Below are 17283 nucleotides of genomic sequence, written 5' to 3'. Positions count from 1 at the left end.
TCCAGAGAGCATATTGCACTCTCACAAGTTTGCCTTTTCTGTGTGTAAACTCTTGTGGTTGTTGTGTCTCCCTTGACTCTCTTGAAAGCTGGATCCAGCAAAGCTGAAACCAACCCCTGGACCAGCAGTGATTGCTTTTCCTGGAGCCCATGCCCGTTTGCTACCTTTGACCTGCGTCCCTTCCACCACTTTTCTTCTGCTCTGCCGCATCCCCTCATCTGCCCCTTGGCTGGGCTCAATTTAGCTAAATTATCCTTCGTCGTGTCCTTTGCAGTGGGATATTGCTTTCCTTGTGACGTTTGATCACACTGAGGTACATATATTGGCTTTCTTGGTATTCCCATTCCTTGGGAGGGAAAATGCAGCAACTTTCCTTTCTATGTAAAAGGAAATGGGAAAGAAAGATCTCTGGTGTCTCGCCAGCGGTACACAACAATTGAACAGCCATTTATTTTCATCACACCTACATCCCATTGTTGCCATTTATGACAAAGATGGCTTCCTTTGGTTTAATAAGATTCCATTAGAATTGGAATCTCCGACTGATGTTTGGTTGGAAATTTGAACTTCGGTGCAAAACAAAATTTTCTTTTTAAATAAAATTGATGTTCTCTCCATCGTGCATTCTTCTTGGGATGGTATTGCTCCCAAAAGTGTGAAAATTAGTTCCTAGAGGTGTTAACAAATCTTAGTCATTACAATAATTTGTGGTTCTCCAAAGCCCAAATCTAAGAAAACCTGTCCCTTATTACTAATTTTTATTTCCCTCGGGTTTTCTTGTGTATCAAGAAGCATTGACATTGAGTTCTCGGAAGATCCACAGAGCATAGGCAGCATGAGCAATACAAGCCTACGGTGAACAGACGATCGCTTGATCTCAAAATCATGTCTCGAGATGTGGCCTCCACACGAATACATATGGACTGCCTTTGGCTGTCTCGTGGATGGAGCTGAGGTTTGCTCCTGAGTGCTACTGAATGAGTTAATGGCTTTGAGAATTAAATGCAAAGAATTTGTGCTTTATTATGTGGCTCTGCTAAAGTTATTCGCCACATCAATAATGAAGTCGAGTGCTAAAAAGAAATAAAAGTTGACCGCACCTGGGGGAACATCCGGGAGGTGGCACAGTGACAATGTATTCTATCGTATGGAACAAAATTTAAAGTTAGGTACACTAGAAATTAATGGGAAGAAAATAATTGAATTGATAGATAATTTTTAGCAGTTTTGAAAGATATTTAAGTATGTCATTACATTGGTATTGTGTATTTTTGTAACATGAATTTGCATGTGAAATTTGACTCATTACAATTTATATAAGTCAATAGATGACACAAAAAGGAGCTCAGCAAATAAACTTATAAAGCCAAGTCAAATCAATAACTTTGAAACTTAAGTCTTGGCTTAAAATTTTTATAGAGACCTTCTTAAACATGCATTGAATGCAAAAAGTTAACCTCACACTTTCTTTTCTACGTATAAACCTGAGCTACAGATACGGTCCGTAAATAATTGCACGATATACCCCCGCCTTTGTAGCTTATCACAGGAGGGTCAATTCGGAAAAAACAATTTAACCAGGCTCTGGAGAAAAGGGATGAGCAGGCCACCATGAAAGAAATAAAAGAGAAAAGAAAAAGGTGGAGAAACGCTGCTCTCAAAGTATGTAGAGAGTGCATAAAGAAAGCAAAAACAGAAGTAGAAAGGAAGACACGGGCATCCAAAAAATGGAAACTAGTGTGTTCCCTATTTAAGACACATGCACAAAGCAAGCTCTTCAGAGAACCTAGCGGCTAAGGCTCAGAGTCGCCCATCTCAGCCAGGCCAGCAGCATCTGCGAGATCCCCAATGGCCTTGCCCTTTCCTTTACTGATGGCCCTGCTGGTGCTCAGCTGCCAGGCGACCTGCTCTCTGGGCTGTGATCTGCCTCAGGCCCACAGCCTGGGGACCAGGAGGGCCTTGATACTCCTGGGACGAATGAGGAGAATCTCCCCTCTGTCCTGCCTGAAGGACAGAAATGACTTCGGATTCCCCCAGGAAGACTTGGATGGCCACCAGCTGCAGAAGGCCCGAGCCATCTCTGTCCTCCATGAGATGACCCAGCAGAGCTTCAACCTCTTCTGCACAGAGGGCTCATCGGCTGCTTGGGATGAGAGCCTCTTGGACAAACTCTGCACTGGACTCTATCAGCAGCTGGACGACCTGGAAGCCTGTCTGATGCCGGAGGTGGGGGTGGAAGAGACTCCCCTGGTGAACGAGGACTTCGCACTGGCCGTGAGGAAATACTTCCAAAGAATCAGTCTCTACCTGAAAGAGAAGAGGCACAGCCCTTGCGCCTGGGAGGTCGTGAGAGCAGAAATCGTGAGATCCTTCTCTTCATCAATAAACATGCGGGGAAGATTAGGGAGGAGGCAATGAGACCTGGTCCGACGTGGAAACGACTCTCATGGACGAGTACACACTATCGCACTTTCCTGAGCTCTCCGGTCGCCAAGACTGTCACTTCTGCTACAATCATGACATGAAGTGCCTCAAGTTTGTCAGATGCCTTCAGGGTGTTCAGCAGCGTCATGTTCAACCCTGCAGGGACTGGTACTTACAGACGACCGTGCAAATGTATCTATCTATTTATTTATTTAAATGTTTATTTATCTAACTGTTGACAAGATTGAAATTGTTTTTGTCAATACGCCTTTATACTGTGCTTAATAGAACAAAATATATTCTTTGTATTTTGTGAAACTATTATATTGCTTTCTGCATTAAATTTTTACTATAGAAAAATGCTTGTATTTGTTTATTCTTTAAAAAGAAAGTCCAAGCCTGTCTCTACAACCTGACGTAAAGACAGATGGTACAATTCATCTCCTCAACATTAGTGTATTCGAGCTATCGGTAAAAATGAACTTCACCTAAAAGAGGTTGTTTGTTCCCCTCAGAATATGGATGTGAACATGCTCTCTTCTATCTTTGATTCTTGGAGGGAAAGAGAGCTCAAAAGAAACACACTCATACTTAATATCAGTTATGTGAAACAGTATAATGAGAAAATGAAACAACCAATAAAATTCTCTCTGCAGAAGGTAGATGGAAGCATGTCAGGAAATAGAAATAAAATTACCGATACGCCCCACAAATTGCTAGACATGTAAGTGCAAATGTCCAGCACTAGTTGGACACAGGAATTTGCAATTGGCAAGGAATTCAATGCCTGGAGGATCATAATGGCAACTGAAAGTGCAGAAATGAAGTTGGTCATGTGGGAAGAGATGACAGAGGGAGAAACAGACATTGTCTGGATCCTAAGGACCTTCAAACTTTAAAGGAAGTGGACAGAAGAGCCACAGATGAAGAAGATGGAATAGCCATCCATTATAAGGACTCACCCTTTGGAGACAAAGACGATAAATGTCTTTTCTAAACAATAAATGTGCTGAGAAGAGGAATCAGTAGATTCCACAGAAGGTGTGAACTCAAACTGCCCACTACATTGGAAAATAGACCGTACTGGCAACCTTAGTGACATTTGGTTTGTAGAACGAATAAGCAGAAACCATACTGGAGTCGGTAGAAGTGAAATGAGAGAAAAGAAGTTAGTGACCCTGTGGGAAAGACAGAAATTTGAAGAAATCGGGAAAAGAATGCGGGGTTTTTTGTGTGTATAGTTTTTCCCATTTTGCAATACATACTTTTTTCATGGTTAGAAGACATTTTTTATATATACATATATACAGACACACACACACACACACACACACACAGAGAGAGAGAATATTATTTATGAATATTCATGAGATAGAAAGCTGATTGTCAGCCCTTGTGCCCATGATGTGAGGGCCAGATTCCTACTGGCAGCACGCCCATTACCACAAATTGCATTTGTACCCTGTGTCCCCCACCCGATAATGCCCGAACTCCCTCTCCCTCCCTCAACCCCCTTACTCCACTTTGTAGCCCATGGAATGCTCTGTCCCTCTGCAAGTCCAACACACTGCTATGGACTTTCTTTCCTTCCTTCTTTCTCTCACAGCTCCTTACATAAGTGAGCACATGTGATATTTATACCTCTGTGCTTTGCTTATTTCACTCAACATAAATTTCTCCAGGCTCATCCATGTTGTTGCAAATGGGAGTATGTCATTCTTTTTTGTGGCAGAGTAGTATTCCATGCTCTGTGTTGTGGGGAGGGGGGGGGTGTATTTAAATGTATATGTCACAGTTTCCTTATTCATTCATCCATTAAAGGATATTGTTATATTTACTGTAAAAGAAAATTGTTCTAGTTAAGTCTGTACTGTCACTTTGCCCAAAAACTCTCTGGAGCCACATCATGTTTGCTATCCGGGATTTAACGACTTTATGCATAGTTGAGAGAATTGCAGAACCAAGACTGAGCTGTCATGTTCACGGTCCGGGCAGGAGTCCGGTGAGCGCTCTTCCTCCCCACGCGCAGGGTCTGGCAGTGCACCTCGCTCACTCACATGCTGTCGGCACCCCGCGCTCTCCCGCAGTGTGTGCACCCAGTCAAGCGGACACGCAATGTGTACAAGTGGCGTCTAGTGTTAACTAAACCGACAGTTACTACATGAGCAAGTGAGGAAAAGTTTCCTGTCTAGAAAGAATGACCAAAGTGCACTCTCATTATGCAACCACCCCGTGAAGGAGAATCTGGCCAAGGTGATGCTGGCTCTGTTGGGAGGAACTCTTCTTCGAGGCACGTGTACTGGCTCTGGAACAATTAACCAATCAGACCTGATATTTACAAAGGAGTAAAAAGCAAACATGAAAATGATCGAGAAAGGCTATTTAAAATCGGAATGTATGTTTTCCTCCTCCTGCCCAGGGTCTCTTCCATCTCCTGCACCACACAGGGCTCCAGAGACTCTAGTGAGTCATCGAGTCCAGTGAGGAATTTCAGCCCTCGTGCGGGGGAAGTTGGAGATCTGTTGGATAATCTCATGGGGAACAGAGGTGGCTTGAGCCTTTTGGAATTTGCCACCATCCAGCTGCTCCAGGGGAACTGAATACGTTCTCCTCCTTCGGATGGGAAAAAAGGAAGATTCTCCCACCTGGGTGCAGAACTGTGGTCGGTCGGTCTCCTGCCTTGGCAGGTCACGGACCTGGGTCAGGTCACAGCGAACGGTGCAGAGAGAACTGGAGCACATCATCTTCAGTGTCACCAGGTGATAGAATTTGGATGTGTTGTCCCCACCGAAACTCATGTGGAAATCTGGTCCTCAATGTGGCAGTGCTGGAAGCTGAGTCATGGGGGGCGGATCCCTCATGAATGGATTCATGTTCTCCCTGGGGGAAGTGGGGCCCTAGTGAAATCTTGCTCTATTAGTTCCCTGGAGAGCTGGTTGTATAAAAGACCCTGGCATCTCCTCCCTGCCTCTCTTGCTTCCTCTCACCATGTGATCTGCTTGTACCCGCCAGTGCCTGCCGTTTTCCACCATGAGTAGAGGAAGCCTGAGGTCCATGCCAGAATCAGCTGTCCCAGAATCATAAGACAAACAAACCTCTGTTCTTTCCAAATTACCTAGTCTCAGATATTCTCTTAGAGCAACACAAAATGGGCCAATGCACCAGGGAGGAGGTAGCGCGGCCACTGGGGGGATGGAGGTGTCGGGCATCGACCCAGCTGCTATCAGCACCTTCTTGCATGTGAGAGTCTGACACGGCGAGCCCAGGGTTTGCAGCTTTTGGGCTTGTCCCAGTTTTGTTTCCACTTCCTTTCACTTTGTCTTCCATTTACGAGCCTCAGATAATGTCATGACTTCAACACTGCGCTCGTGTTATTACACTGGAAGTTCAACACGTTCATCAAAAATGAAAGAAATCTCAATCCAGTAGGAAATATTCATACAAATGAAAACCAATGTTGAAATAAATACGTCTCAATATATGTCTCTTTTCAAATTCTAGCACTTAGAGATTTGATCCTGTACAGCATTATTAAATTTCTTCGATTGCACTGAAATACAAGTTGCCTCCTCTGTCTGCATTTCCCTATTAAAGGACTCATTCACTAGATTTGATGTCTTCCACCTTTCTTCACAGGAGCCATAGCTCATATTTTCCGACATAATCGATAGATAATAGCAGCATAGAGCTGAGGCATTAATTCATTAGTTCTCTTCGTCTGTCACCAGTAATGTGTTGACTGCATATACATGAGTGATAACATGCTTGGCAATGTGGATCCAGTTATAACTGAGACAGGGAAACTGTGAGAAAACTTTAGTAGTTGTCAGTACTAGTTTTCCAGTGGAAATTGGAGAGATTAAATCACATAAACTTGCAAGTTACTTGCTGAGAATCTGAACATAGTAAAAAAATAGTTACCGTGAGTATTGATATAACAAATATCGTAATCCTCTGTAGAGTCTGCATTCAACCGAGTCAAGCCAAGAGAAGCTTTCAGTGCAGCTCCCTTGACACGCTCAGGGCCAGTCACATTGGTGCCTCTCAAATGGAAACTCCACGAGGGGGACCGTCTGCAGGCCTGTGCAGGAGCAGAGCCCAGGCTGCCAGTGTTAGAGCAGTGCCTGGTGCAGAAGAGAAACTGCCCAGCACCCTTGAAGCACCTTCCGGGGAACCGGTGTGGCAGGAAGTCGAGTGACAGAAAATGGCTGCTCTGTGAACAGTTTACAAACGAAATACTAATCTGTCCTTCACAGTCAGTCAGTTTCACCCACGTTTGGTGATATATTTTGAAGCAGGGATCTAAAAAAAGAAAATTGGAAAGGACAGAAAAAAGGTTTAAAAATATACGGAGTATATATATTGTATAAAAATACATGTAGTATATCTATTTTCTTCTTATTCTAAAATAATATATATGTAAATATATGTAAACATAAGTATACCTATGAATCTAACTGTATATACATATATAATCCAACATTATAAATATATAAATATTAGATAATATGTAATACTGTATGTATAATTATCTTTACATATAATATAAACAAAGTATTTACATTGACATATAATTACCTATGCATATAAAATATATATAATTTTAAGCATATATAAAATGCATTTAAATATATAAGTTATTTGTATTGGGGCTTTTTTTGAAGGGAGGGTGAGTGGACATTCCTTGATTTTCAACCACGGATAATCACAATACTAATTCAAAAGCTGTTTCCTGGGCTGGAATTAGGGAGTACTTTCCTCAAGCCAAAAATTTAAGGAGGCCGCAATCTAAGGAATCGACACAAATGATATTTCCATGCCGTATGAAAAATGAAAATTAGTGAAAAACTATCCAGGAGAAACAAAGTAATACAATTTTAAGCAAAGACCAGAAATGACCGTGCACTTGCAAATCCCTCAGAGTCTCACCAGGGAGAAGGGAGACTGTGGCAATTGCATGGTCATCAAGTGTGGCAAATTGCACTCACTCTATGCCACTCTCACCCAAGAGCGTTGAAGGTTCTGACCGGCTAAATGCCCTCAACTGCTCCTACACGACACTGCTCCTTTTTCTTCCTAGCAACACAAGTCACGGTGGCGTTCTGCGAAAGAAGTTTCAGCAACCTCAGGTGAAAGAGCAATGATCGAAGATTAATCCTGAATCACAAGAAACCTAAACATGGCAGTTCTGTCCGTTGAAAAGTAAAGTAGCACCTTGCAAATATCGTGGAGTTTCCCTCCTTTAATGCTAGGAAAGTAAAATTACATAAAAACGATCTAAATCAAATAATGCCGCTTTAATTTGCCTAGATTCCTTTTTTCAAAGACTTGAACGTCCTGACTCAGAAACATGGGCCACTGAAAACTCCGACGACCCCACAGGGGGGCGCACGTCCCTCCTCCCGGCCCCGGCCCCGGCCCCGGCCCCGACTCCATCCCTGTTCCCGGCCCCAGCCTCGGCCCCGGCCCCGGTCCCGGCCCCGGCCCCGGCCCCGGCTCCGTCCCTGTTCCCGGCCCCGGCCCCGGTCCCGGCCCCAGTCACGGTCCCGGCGGTATCACCGCCGTCGTCCCCGCTCACTCGCCCGAGGCTCCCGCACTCGGGCTGCTCCCGGACCCGCTGTCTACCCGGCTCCCCTTTCCCAGGCTGTCCCGGCCTCGCGTCCCCCACTCCTGCGGAATCTGTGACCATCACAGCCCGTGCGGTCGCGAGCCCTCGGGTCCCGACTCAATGGGTTTCCCCGTCAAACTCAGTCTCGCTGCGGCTTCTACGCGAAAGAAAGCCCCGAGCACAGGGAGCAGCTCAGACACTCACGGCCCTCACCGAAGAAAACTGGGTCGCGCCAAGCCGCGGCGGAGCTCTCTCCGCAGCCATCGGAGGAAAATGTTCTCCACACTATTTAAGCAGCACCGGTTCGGCGCGACAAGCGGCGACGTCTGCTCTCTCGGGCTGTGGCACCCTCTGAAACCAAAAGCGGCCGAGTCCGTCCGCGTTTCCGGAACCGGAGGCTCAGAAAAGGCCGTTCGCGCGCCCTCTCGCGGCCGCCTCGAGAATCACTGAAATTCTCAATGGTCCACATCTGCCTGCTCATGGCGGGAGTGGTGCTCTGCTCCGTCCCTGCCTGCTCATCTGTCTGGGGCATGCCTTCCAGCCATGGCCTGGAAAACCGGCAAGCCATCATGCTAGTGAGACGGATGAAAAAGATCCCATCTCACTCATGCTTCAAGGACAGGAAGAACTTCAATTTTCCTTGGACAGGAGAAAATATCACCCCAATCCAGAAGACACATGCCACCTGTTTCCGTGGTCAGATGCTCCAGCAGATCCTCAGCCTCCTCAAAAGAGAGAACAGCCATGCTGCTTGGGATGCGATCCTCCTCGATAAACTACTCTTCAGCCTTGAGAAGAGCCTGCGACAAGTGCAGATGACAAATGGAGAAACTCTCTCTTGTCCTGATTTGGGAAATGACGTTCGGAAGTATTTCCAAGAAATGATTGGTTATCTGAGGGAAAAGAAATACAGCCCCTGTGCCTGGGAGGTGGTCAGAGTGGAAATTGAAGTGCGCTTAGTCCTCATTCACCGCCTTCAGAGCAACGTCAGGAAATGACGTAGAAGTTATACTCAGGACCCTCCCTAACCAATTACACGATTGTTTACCAGGCCCCCCAAAGCAAGCTAAACTCACACATTTGCACCAGCTGAAAAACATCTGAATCCTAAATCATGGGATTATGTAAAACATACGTTCTACATCGTGAATTTACAGTAGAATGATTAGAGAGAATAACATGGTGTCTTGTCCTAAATAAATACTGTCATGATTTATAATTTTCATTATCTGTTTCAATTCTTGAGTGGTGCTTGTTGTTTCCGAAGTTGGAAGTTTAATTGTTTACAGACATGGTTCTTCAGTCTAGAATTTGGTGAAGGGCATTTGTCAGTCAAGTTGATGCTCGCTCCTGTAACAGAACAAAAGAAAACCACCAGTAGTTAGATGATAATACAAACTTATCTTTCCTTTATAGAAGAGCTCAGTGTTGGCCTCCTCTGAGCGGGGTTTCAGGGACCTCACAACCTACTATTTTGCAGCTTTGCCATCATCAACATATAAGTTCAAACAGGTTTGCGACGCTTGAGGCTACTGTGCTCAGTCGATATGGAAAAAATTATATGGTGGATCACTTGTAGGATGCTTTGAAGGACCCATGCTGCACAGGGTGAACATCACTTCCACCCGTATTTACTCAGCCTGGATTCATGCTCGTCGGATACCTAAGTGCAAAGGAGAGGGGAAAGAGAGTCCGACTGGGGGATTAGTGAGAAGAGAATATATGTTCTTTGAATAAGACCACTCTTTATTTTCACACTGTGTGTACTAACAGTATTTGTAAGAGAAAATTAACTGGCATTCTTGCTAGGCACAGTTTATTTCAAAATCTGATGCCAACTCTGATTCCACAATTTAGACTCAGGGAAAACGACACGGATGTCATTCATTAAAGTTCACAGCGACACTGACTGAATCTTGGAAAGAGTTAAGTGATTCCCAAAGGCACAGGCCAAAATTGAAAAACAGACAAGTGTATAGGGACAAGGTCCCCAAACACATTGTAACATTCACATCGTCTCCGTATTATCGGAAAAGACAAGGAATGTGCGATCAGGCAAGGCGTTGCGCTTCCTTGAGGGGCACTGAAGTAAAAGTGGAAGGTGGGTCTTCCATTTGCAACCAGGCCCTGTGGCACATCCTGAGGTTCTAAATATTAAAACTACAAATGGGAAGAAAGCATCTCTACAATCAAGTGTTTGTGTTTTGTTTTTTAAATCGTCACAAAATCTTCCATTACAATTTCCCTGCATGAAGCGGGAAGAGCTTACAAATTCTTTAGATCTATTGTCTTCCCAATTCATGTCTCCAGTATGTATTGGTATTATTCTTTCCACTGTTATTATAATGATTATTCCTTTCATAAATATTGACTGAGCTCCGGAAATGATAGGAACTAGGCTAAGATGCCCAGGAAACAAGACCGCATAAGACGACTCCTCTGGCCAAGAGTAACTTACGGACTCATGGCGACCTATATTCTTAGGACGAAGTTCATTCGAAGGTTCAGTGTAATAAAGACATCATCTCTGACAGCTAGGAGAAATAATATAGCCATGTGTAAAGAAGGGGTGTCCTTTGAAATTGTGAATTCCCTTGCTTCTTGCTGGAGACATGACAAGACGATGAGTCAACTTCTGAGTCCATTTATCCACAAGGAGAAAACAAGGGATGCATTTCTCGCTTCCCCGTTATCCAGAGAGCATATTGCACTCTCACAAGTTTGCCTTTTCTGTGTGCAAACTCTTGTGGTTGTTGTGTCTCCCTTGACTCTCTTGAAAGCTGGATCCAGCAAAGCTGAAACCAACCCCTGGACCAGCAGTGATTGCTTTTCCTGGAGCCCATGCCCGTTTGCTACCTTTGACCTGCGTCCCTTCCACCACTTTTCTTCTGCTCTGCCGCATCCCCTCATCTGCCCCTTGGCTGGGCTCAATTTAGCTAAATTATCCTTCGTCGTGTCCTTTGCAGTGGGATATTGCTTTCCTTGTGACGTTTGATCACACTGAGGTACATATATTGGCTTTCTTGGTATTCCCATTCCTTGGGAGGGAAAATGCAGCAACTTTCCTTTCTATGTAAAAGGAAATGGGAAAGAAAGATCTCTGGTGTCTCGCCAGCGGTACACAACAATTGAACAGCCATTTATTTTCATCACACCTACATCCCATTGTTGCCATTTATGACAAAGATGGCTTCCTTTGGTTTAATAAGATTCCATTAGAATTGGAATCTCCGACTGATGTTTGGTTGGAAATTTGAACTTCGGTGCAAAACAAAATTTTCTTTTTAAATAAAATTGATGTTCTCTCCATCGTGCATTCTTCTTGGGATGGTATTGCTCCCAAAAGTGTGAAAATTAGTTCCTAGAGGTGTTAACAAATCTTAGTCATTACAATAATTTGTGGTTCTCCAAAGCCCAAATCTAAGAAAACCTGTCCCTTATTACTAATTTTTATTTCCCTCGGGTTTTCTTGTGTATCAAGAAGCATTGACATTGAGTTCTCGGAAGATCCACAGAGCATATGCAGCATGAGCAATACAAGCCTACGGTGAACAGACGATCGCTTGATCTCAAAATCATGTCTCGAGATGTGGCCTCCACACGAATACATATGGACTGCCTTTGGCTGTCTCGTGGATGGAGCTGAGGTTTGCTCCTGAGTGCTACTGAATGAGTTAATGGCTTTGAGAATTAAATGCAAAGAATTTGTGCTTTATTATGTGGCTCTGCTAAAGTTATTCGCCACATCAATAATGAAGTCGAGTGCTAAAAAGAAATAAAAGTTGACCGCACCTGGGGGAACATCCGGGAGGTGGCACAGTGACAATGTATTCTATCGTATGGAACAAAATTTAAAGTTAGGTACACTAGAAATTAATGGGAAGAAAATAATTGAATTGATAGATAATTTTTAGCAGTTTTGAAAGATATTTAAGTATGTCATTACATTGGTATTGTGTATTTTTGTAACATGAATTTGCATGTGAAATTTGACTCATTACAATTTATATAAGTCAATAGATGACACAAAAAGGAGCTCAGCAAATAAACTTATAAAGCCAAGTCAAATCAATAACTTTGAAACTTAAGTCTTGGCTTAAAATTTTTATAGAGACCTTCTTAAACATGCATTGAATGCAAAAAGTTAACCTCACACTTTCTTTTCTACGTATAAACCTGAGCTACAGATACGGTCCGTAAATAATTGCACGATATACCCCCGCCTTTGTAGCTTATCACAGGAGGGTCAATTCGGAAAAAACAATTTAACCAGGCTCTGGAGGAAAGGGATGAGCAGGCCACCATGAAAGAAATAAAAGAGAAAAGAAAAAGGTGGAGAAACGCTGCTCTCAAAGTATGTAGAGAGTGCATAAAGAAAGCAAAAACAGAAGTAGAAAGGAAGACACGGGCATCCAAAAAATGGAAACTAGTGTGTTCCCTATTTAAGACACATGCACAAAGCAAGCTCTTCAGAGAACCTAGCGGCTAAGGCTCAGAGTCGCCCATCTCAGCCAGGCCAGCAGCATCTGCGAGATCCCCAATGGCCTTGCCCTTTCCTTTACTGATGGCCCTGCTGGTGCTCAGCTGCCAGGCGACCTGCTCTCTGGGCTGTGATCTGCCTCAGGCCCACAGCCTGGGGACCAGGAGGGCCTTGATACTCCTGGGACGAATGAGGAGAATCTCCCCTCTGTCCTGCCTGAAGGACAGAAATGACTTCGGATTCCCCCAGGAAGACTTGGATGGCCACCAGCTGCAGAAGGCCCGAGCCATCTCTGTCCTCCATGAGATGACCCAGCAGAGCTTCAACCTCTTCTGCACAGAGGGCTCATCGGCTGCTTGGGATGAGAGCCTCTTGGACAAACTCTGCACTGGACTCTATCAGCAGCTGGACGACCTGGAAGCCTGTCTGATGCCGGAGGTGGGGGTGGAAGAGACTCCCCTGGTGAACGAGGACTTCGCACTGGCCGTGAGGAAATACTTCCAAAGAATCAGTCTCTACCTGAAAGAGAAGAGGCACAGCCCTTGCGCCTGGGAGGTCGTGAGAGCAGAAATCGTGAGATCCTTCTCTTCATCAATAAACATGCGGGGAAGATTAGGGAGGAGGCAATGAGACCTGGTCCGACGTGGAAACGACTCTCATGGACGAGTACACACTATCGCACTTTCCTGAGCTCTCCGGTCGCCAAGACTGTCACTTCTGCTACAATCATGACATGAAGTGCCTCAAGTTTGTCAGATGCCTTCAGGGTGTTCAGCAGCGTCATGTTCAACCCTGCAGGGACTGGTACTTACAGACGACCGTGCAAATGTATCTATCTATTTATTTATTTAAATGTTTATTTATCTAACTGTTGACAAGATTGAAATTGTTTTTGTCAATACGCCTTTATACTGTGCTTAATAGAACAAAATATATTCTTTGTATTTTGTGAAACTATTATATTGCTTTCTGCATTAAATTTTTACTATAGAAAAATGCTTGTATTTGTTTATTCTTTAAAAAGAAAGTCCAAGCCTGTCTCTACAACCTGACGTAAAGACAGATGGTACAATTCATCTCCTCAACATTAGTGTATTCGAGCTATCGGTAAAAATGAACTTCACCTAAAAGAGGTTGTTTGTTCCCCTCAGAATATGGATGTGAACATGCTCTCTTCTATCTTTGATTCTTGGAGGGAAAGAGAGCTCAAAAGAAACACACTCATACTTAATATCAGTTATGTGAAACAGTATAATGAGAAAATGAAACAACCAATAAAATTCTCTCTGCAGAAGGTAGATGGAAGCATGTCGGGAAATAGAAATAAAATTACCGATACGCCCCACAAATTGCTAGACATGTAAGTGCAAATGTCCAGCACTAGTTGGACACAGGAATTTGCAATTGGCAAGGAATTCAATGCCTGGAGGATCATAATGGCAACTGAAAGTGCAGAAATGAAGTTGGTCATGTGGGAAGAGATGACAGAGGGAGAAACAGACATTGTCTGGATTCTAAGGACCTTCAAACTTTAAAGGAAGTGGACAGAAGAGCCACAGATGAAGAAGATGGAATAGCCATCCATTATAAGGACTCACCCTTTGGAGACAAAGACGGTAAATGTCTTTTCTAAACAATAAATGTGCTGAGAAGAGGAATCAGTAGATTCCACAGAAGGTGTGAACTCAAACTGCCCACTACATTGGAAAATAGACCGTACTGGCAACCTTAGTGACATCTGGTTTGTAGAACGAATAAGCAGAAACCATACTGGAGTCGGTAGAAGTGAAATGAGAGAAAAGAAGTTAGTGACCCTGAGGGAAAGACAGAAATTTGAAGAAATCGGGAAAAGAATGCGGGGTTTTTTGTGTGTATAGTTTTTCCCATTTTGCAATACATACTTTTTTCATGGTTAGAAGACATTTTTTATATATACATATATACAGACACACACACACACACACACACACACACACACACACACACACAGAGAATATTGTTTATGAATATTCATGAGATAGAAAGCTGATTGTCAGCCCTTGTGCCCATGATGTGAGGGCCAGATTCCTACTGGCAGCACGCCCATTACCACAAATTGCATTTGTACCCTGTGTCCCCCACCCGATAATGCCCGAACTCCCTCTCCCTCCCTCAACCCCCTTACTCCACTTTGTAGCCCATGGAATGCTCTGTCCCTCTGCAAGTCCAACACACTGCTATGGACTTTCTTTCCTTCCTTCTTTCTCTCACAGCTCCTTACATAAGTGAGCACATGTGATATTTATACCTCTGTGCTTTGCTTATTTCACTCAACATAAATTTCTCCAGGCTCATCCATGTTGTTGCAAATGGGAGTATGTCATTCTTTTTTGTGGCAGAGTAGTATTCCATGCTCTGTGTTGTGGGGAGGGGGGGGTGTATTTAAATGTATATGTCACAGTTTCCTTATTCATTCATCCATTAAAGGATATTGTTATATTTACTGTAAAAGAAAATTGTTCTAGTTAAGTCTGTACTGTCACTTTGCCCAAAAACTCTCTGGAGCCACATCATGTTTGCTATCTGGGATTTAACGACTTTATGCATAGTTGAGAGAATTGCAGAACCAAGACTGAGCTGTCATGTTCACGGTCCGGGCAGGAGTCCGGTGAGCGCTCTTCCTCCCCACGCGCAGGGTCTGGCAGTGCACCTCGCTCACTCACATGCTGTCGGCACCCCGCGCTCTCCCGCAGTGTGTGCACCCAGTCAAGCGGACACGCAATGTGTACAAGTGGCGTCTAGTGTTAACTAAACCGACAGTTACTACATGAGCAAGTGAGGAAAAGTTTCCTGTCTAGAAAGAATGACCAAAGTGCACTCTCATTATGCAACCACCCCGTGAAGGAGAATCTGGCCAAGGTGATGCTGGCTCTGTTGGGAGGAACTCTTCTTCGAGGCACGTGTACTGGCTCTGGAACAATTAACCAATCAGACCTGATATTTACAAAGGAGTAAAAAGCAAACATGAAAATGATCGAGAAAGGCTATTTAAAATCGGAATGTATGTTTTCCTCCTCCTGCCCAGGGTCTCTTCCATCTCCTGCACCACACAGGGCTCCAGAGACTCTAGTGAGTCATCGAGTCCAGTGAGGAATTTCAGCCCTCGTGCGGGGGAAGTTGGAGATCTGTTGGATAATCTCATGGGGAACAGAGGTGGCTTGAGCCTTTTGGAATTTGCCACCATCCAGCTGCTCCAGGGGAACTGAATACGTTCTCCTCCTTCGGATGGGAAAAAAGGAAGATTCTCCCACCTGGGTGCAGAACTGTGGTCGGTCGGTCTCCTGCCTTGGCAGGTCACGGACCTGGGTCAGGTCACAGCGAACGGTGCAGAGAGAACTGGAGCACATCATCTTCAGTGTCACCAGGTGATAGAATTTGGATGTGTTGTCCCCACCGAAACTCATGTGGAAATCTGGTCCTCAATGTGGCAGTGCTGGAAGCTGAGTCATGGGGGGCGGATCCCTCATGAATGGATTCATGTTCTCCCTGGGGGAAGTGGGGCCCTAGTGAAATCTTGCTCTATTAGTTCCCTGGAGAGCTGGTTGTATAAAAGACCCTGGCATCTCCTCCCTGCCTCTCTTGCTTCCTCTCACCATGTGATCTGCTTGTACCCGCCAGTGCCTGCCATTTTCCACCATGAGTAGAGGAAGCCTGAGGTCCATGCCAGAATCAGCTGTCCCAGAATCATAAGACAAACAAACCTCTGTTCTTTCCAAATTACCTAGTCTCAGATATTCTCTTAGAGCAACACAAAATGGGCCAATGCACCAGGGAGGAGGTAGCGCGGCCACTGGGGGGATGGAGGTGTCGGGCATCGACCCAGCTGCTATCAGCACCTTCTTGCATGTGAGAGTCTGACACGGCGAGCCCAGGGTTTGCAGCTTTTGGGCTTGTCCCAGTTTTGTTTCCACTTCCTTTCACTTTGTCTTCCATTTACGAGCCTCAGATAATGTCATGACTTCAACACTGCGCTCGTGTTATTACACTGGAAGTTCAACACGTTCATCAAAAATGAAAGAAATCTCAATCCAGTAGGAAATATTCATACAAATGAGAACCAATGTTGAAATAAATACGTCTCAATATATGTCTCTTTTCAAATTCTAGCACTTAGAGATTTGATCCTGTACAGCATTATTAAATTTCTTCGATTGCACTGAAATACAAGTTGCCTCCTCTGTCTGCATTTCCCTATTAAAGGACTCATTCACTAGATTTGATGTCTTCCACCTTTCTTCACAGGAGCCATAGCTCATATTTTCCGACATAATCGATAGATAATAGCAGCATAGAGCTGAGGCATTAATTCATTAGTTCTCTTCGTCTGTCACCAGTAATGTGTTGACTGCATATACATGAGTGATAACATGCTTGGCAATGTGGATCCAGTTATAACTGAGACAGGGAAACTGTGAGAAAACTTTAGTAGTTGTCAGTACTAGTTTTCCAGTGGAAATTGGAGAGATTAAATCACATAAACTTGCAAGTTACTTGCTGAGAATCTGAACATAGTAAAAAAATAGTTACCGTGAGTATTGATATAACAAATATCGTAATCCTCTGTAGAGTCTGCATTCAACCGAGTCAAGCCAAGAGAAGCTTTCAGTGCAGCTCCCTTGACACGCTCAGGGCCAGTCACATTGGTGCCTCTCAAATGGAAACTCCACGAGGGGGACCGTCTGCAGGCCTATGCAGGAGCAGAGCCCAGGCTGCCAGTGTTAGAGCAGTGCCT

General features: G+C 44.3%; 2 protein-coding genes across 2 annotated transcripts; both read left to right on the top strand.

Moving 5' to 3' along the window:
- Positions 1-1848: 1848 nt before the first annotated feature.
- On the top strand, positions 1849-2418 carry LOC134364791 (interferon alpha-4-like). The gene has a single exon (XM_063080953.1). The coding sequence runs from the start codon at positions 1849-1851 to the stop codon at positions 2416-2418; it is 570 nt and encodes a 189-aa protein (XP_062937023.1).
- A 10154-nt stretch (positions 2419-12572) lies between these two features.
- LOC134364797 (interferon alpha-4-like) lies at positions 12573-13142 on the top strand. Its single transcript, XM_063080959.1, has one exon. The coding sequence runs from the start codon at positions 12573-12575 to the stop codon at positions 13140-13142; it is 570 nt and encodes a 189-aa protein (XP_062937029.1).
- The last annotated feature ends 4141 nt before the right edge of the window (positions 13143-17283 follow it).

This window comes from Cynocephalus volans, chromosome 16 (assembly GCF_027409185.1).
Source record: "Cynocephalus volans isolate mCynVol1 chromosome 16, mCynVol1.pri, whole genome shotgun sequence".
Taxonomy (NCBI): Eukaryota; Metazoa; Chordata; class Mammalia; order Dermoptera; family Cynocephalidae; genus Cynocephalus; species Cynocephalus volans.
This window is presented reverse-complemented; position numbering and strand designations above follow the sequence as displayed.

Excerpts from the sequence above, each read along its gene's own strand:
- LOC134364791 (XM_063080953.1), top strand. The coding sequence starts at position 1,849 with ATGGCCTTGCCCTTTCCTTTACTGATGGCCCTGCTGGTGCTCAGCTGC.
- LOC134364797 (XM_063080959.1), top strand. The coding sequence starts at position 12,573 with ATGGCCTTGCCCTTTCCTTTACTGATGGCCCTGCTGGTGCTCAGCTGC.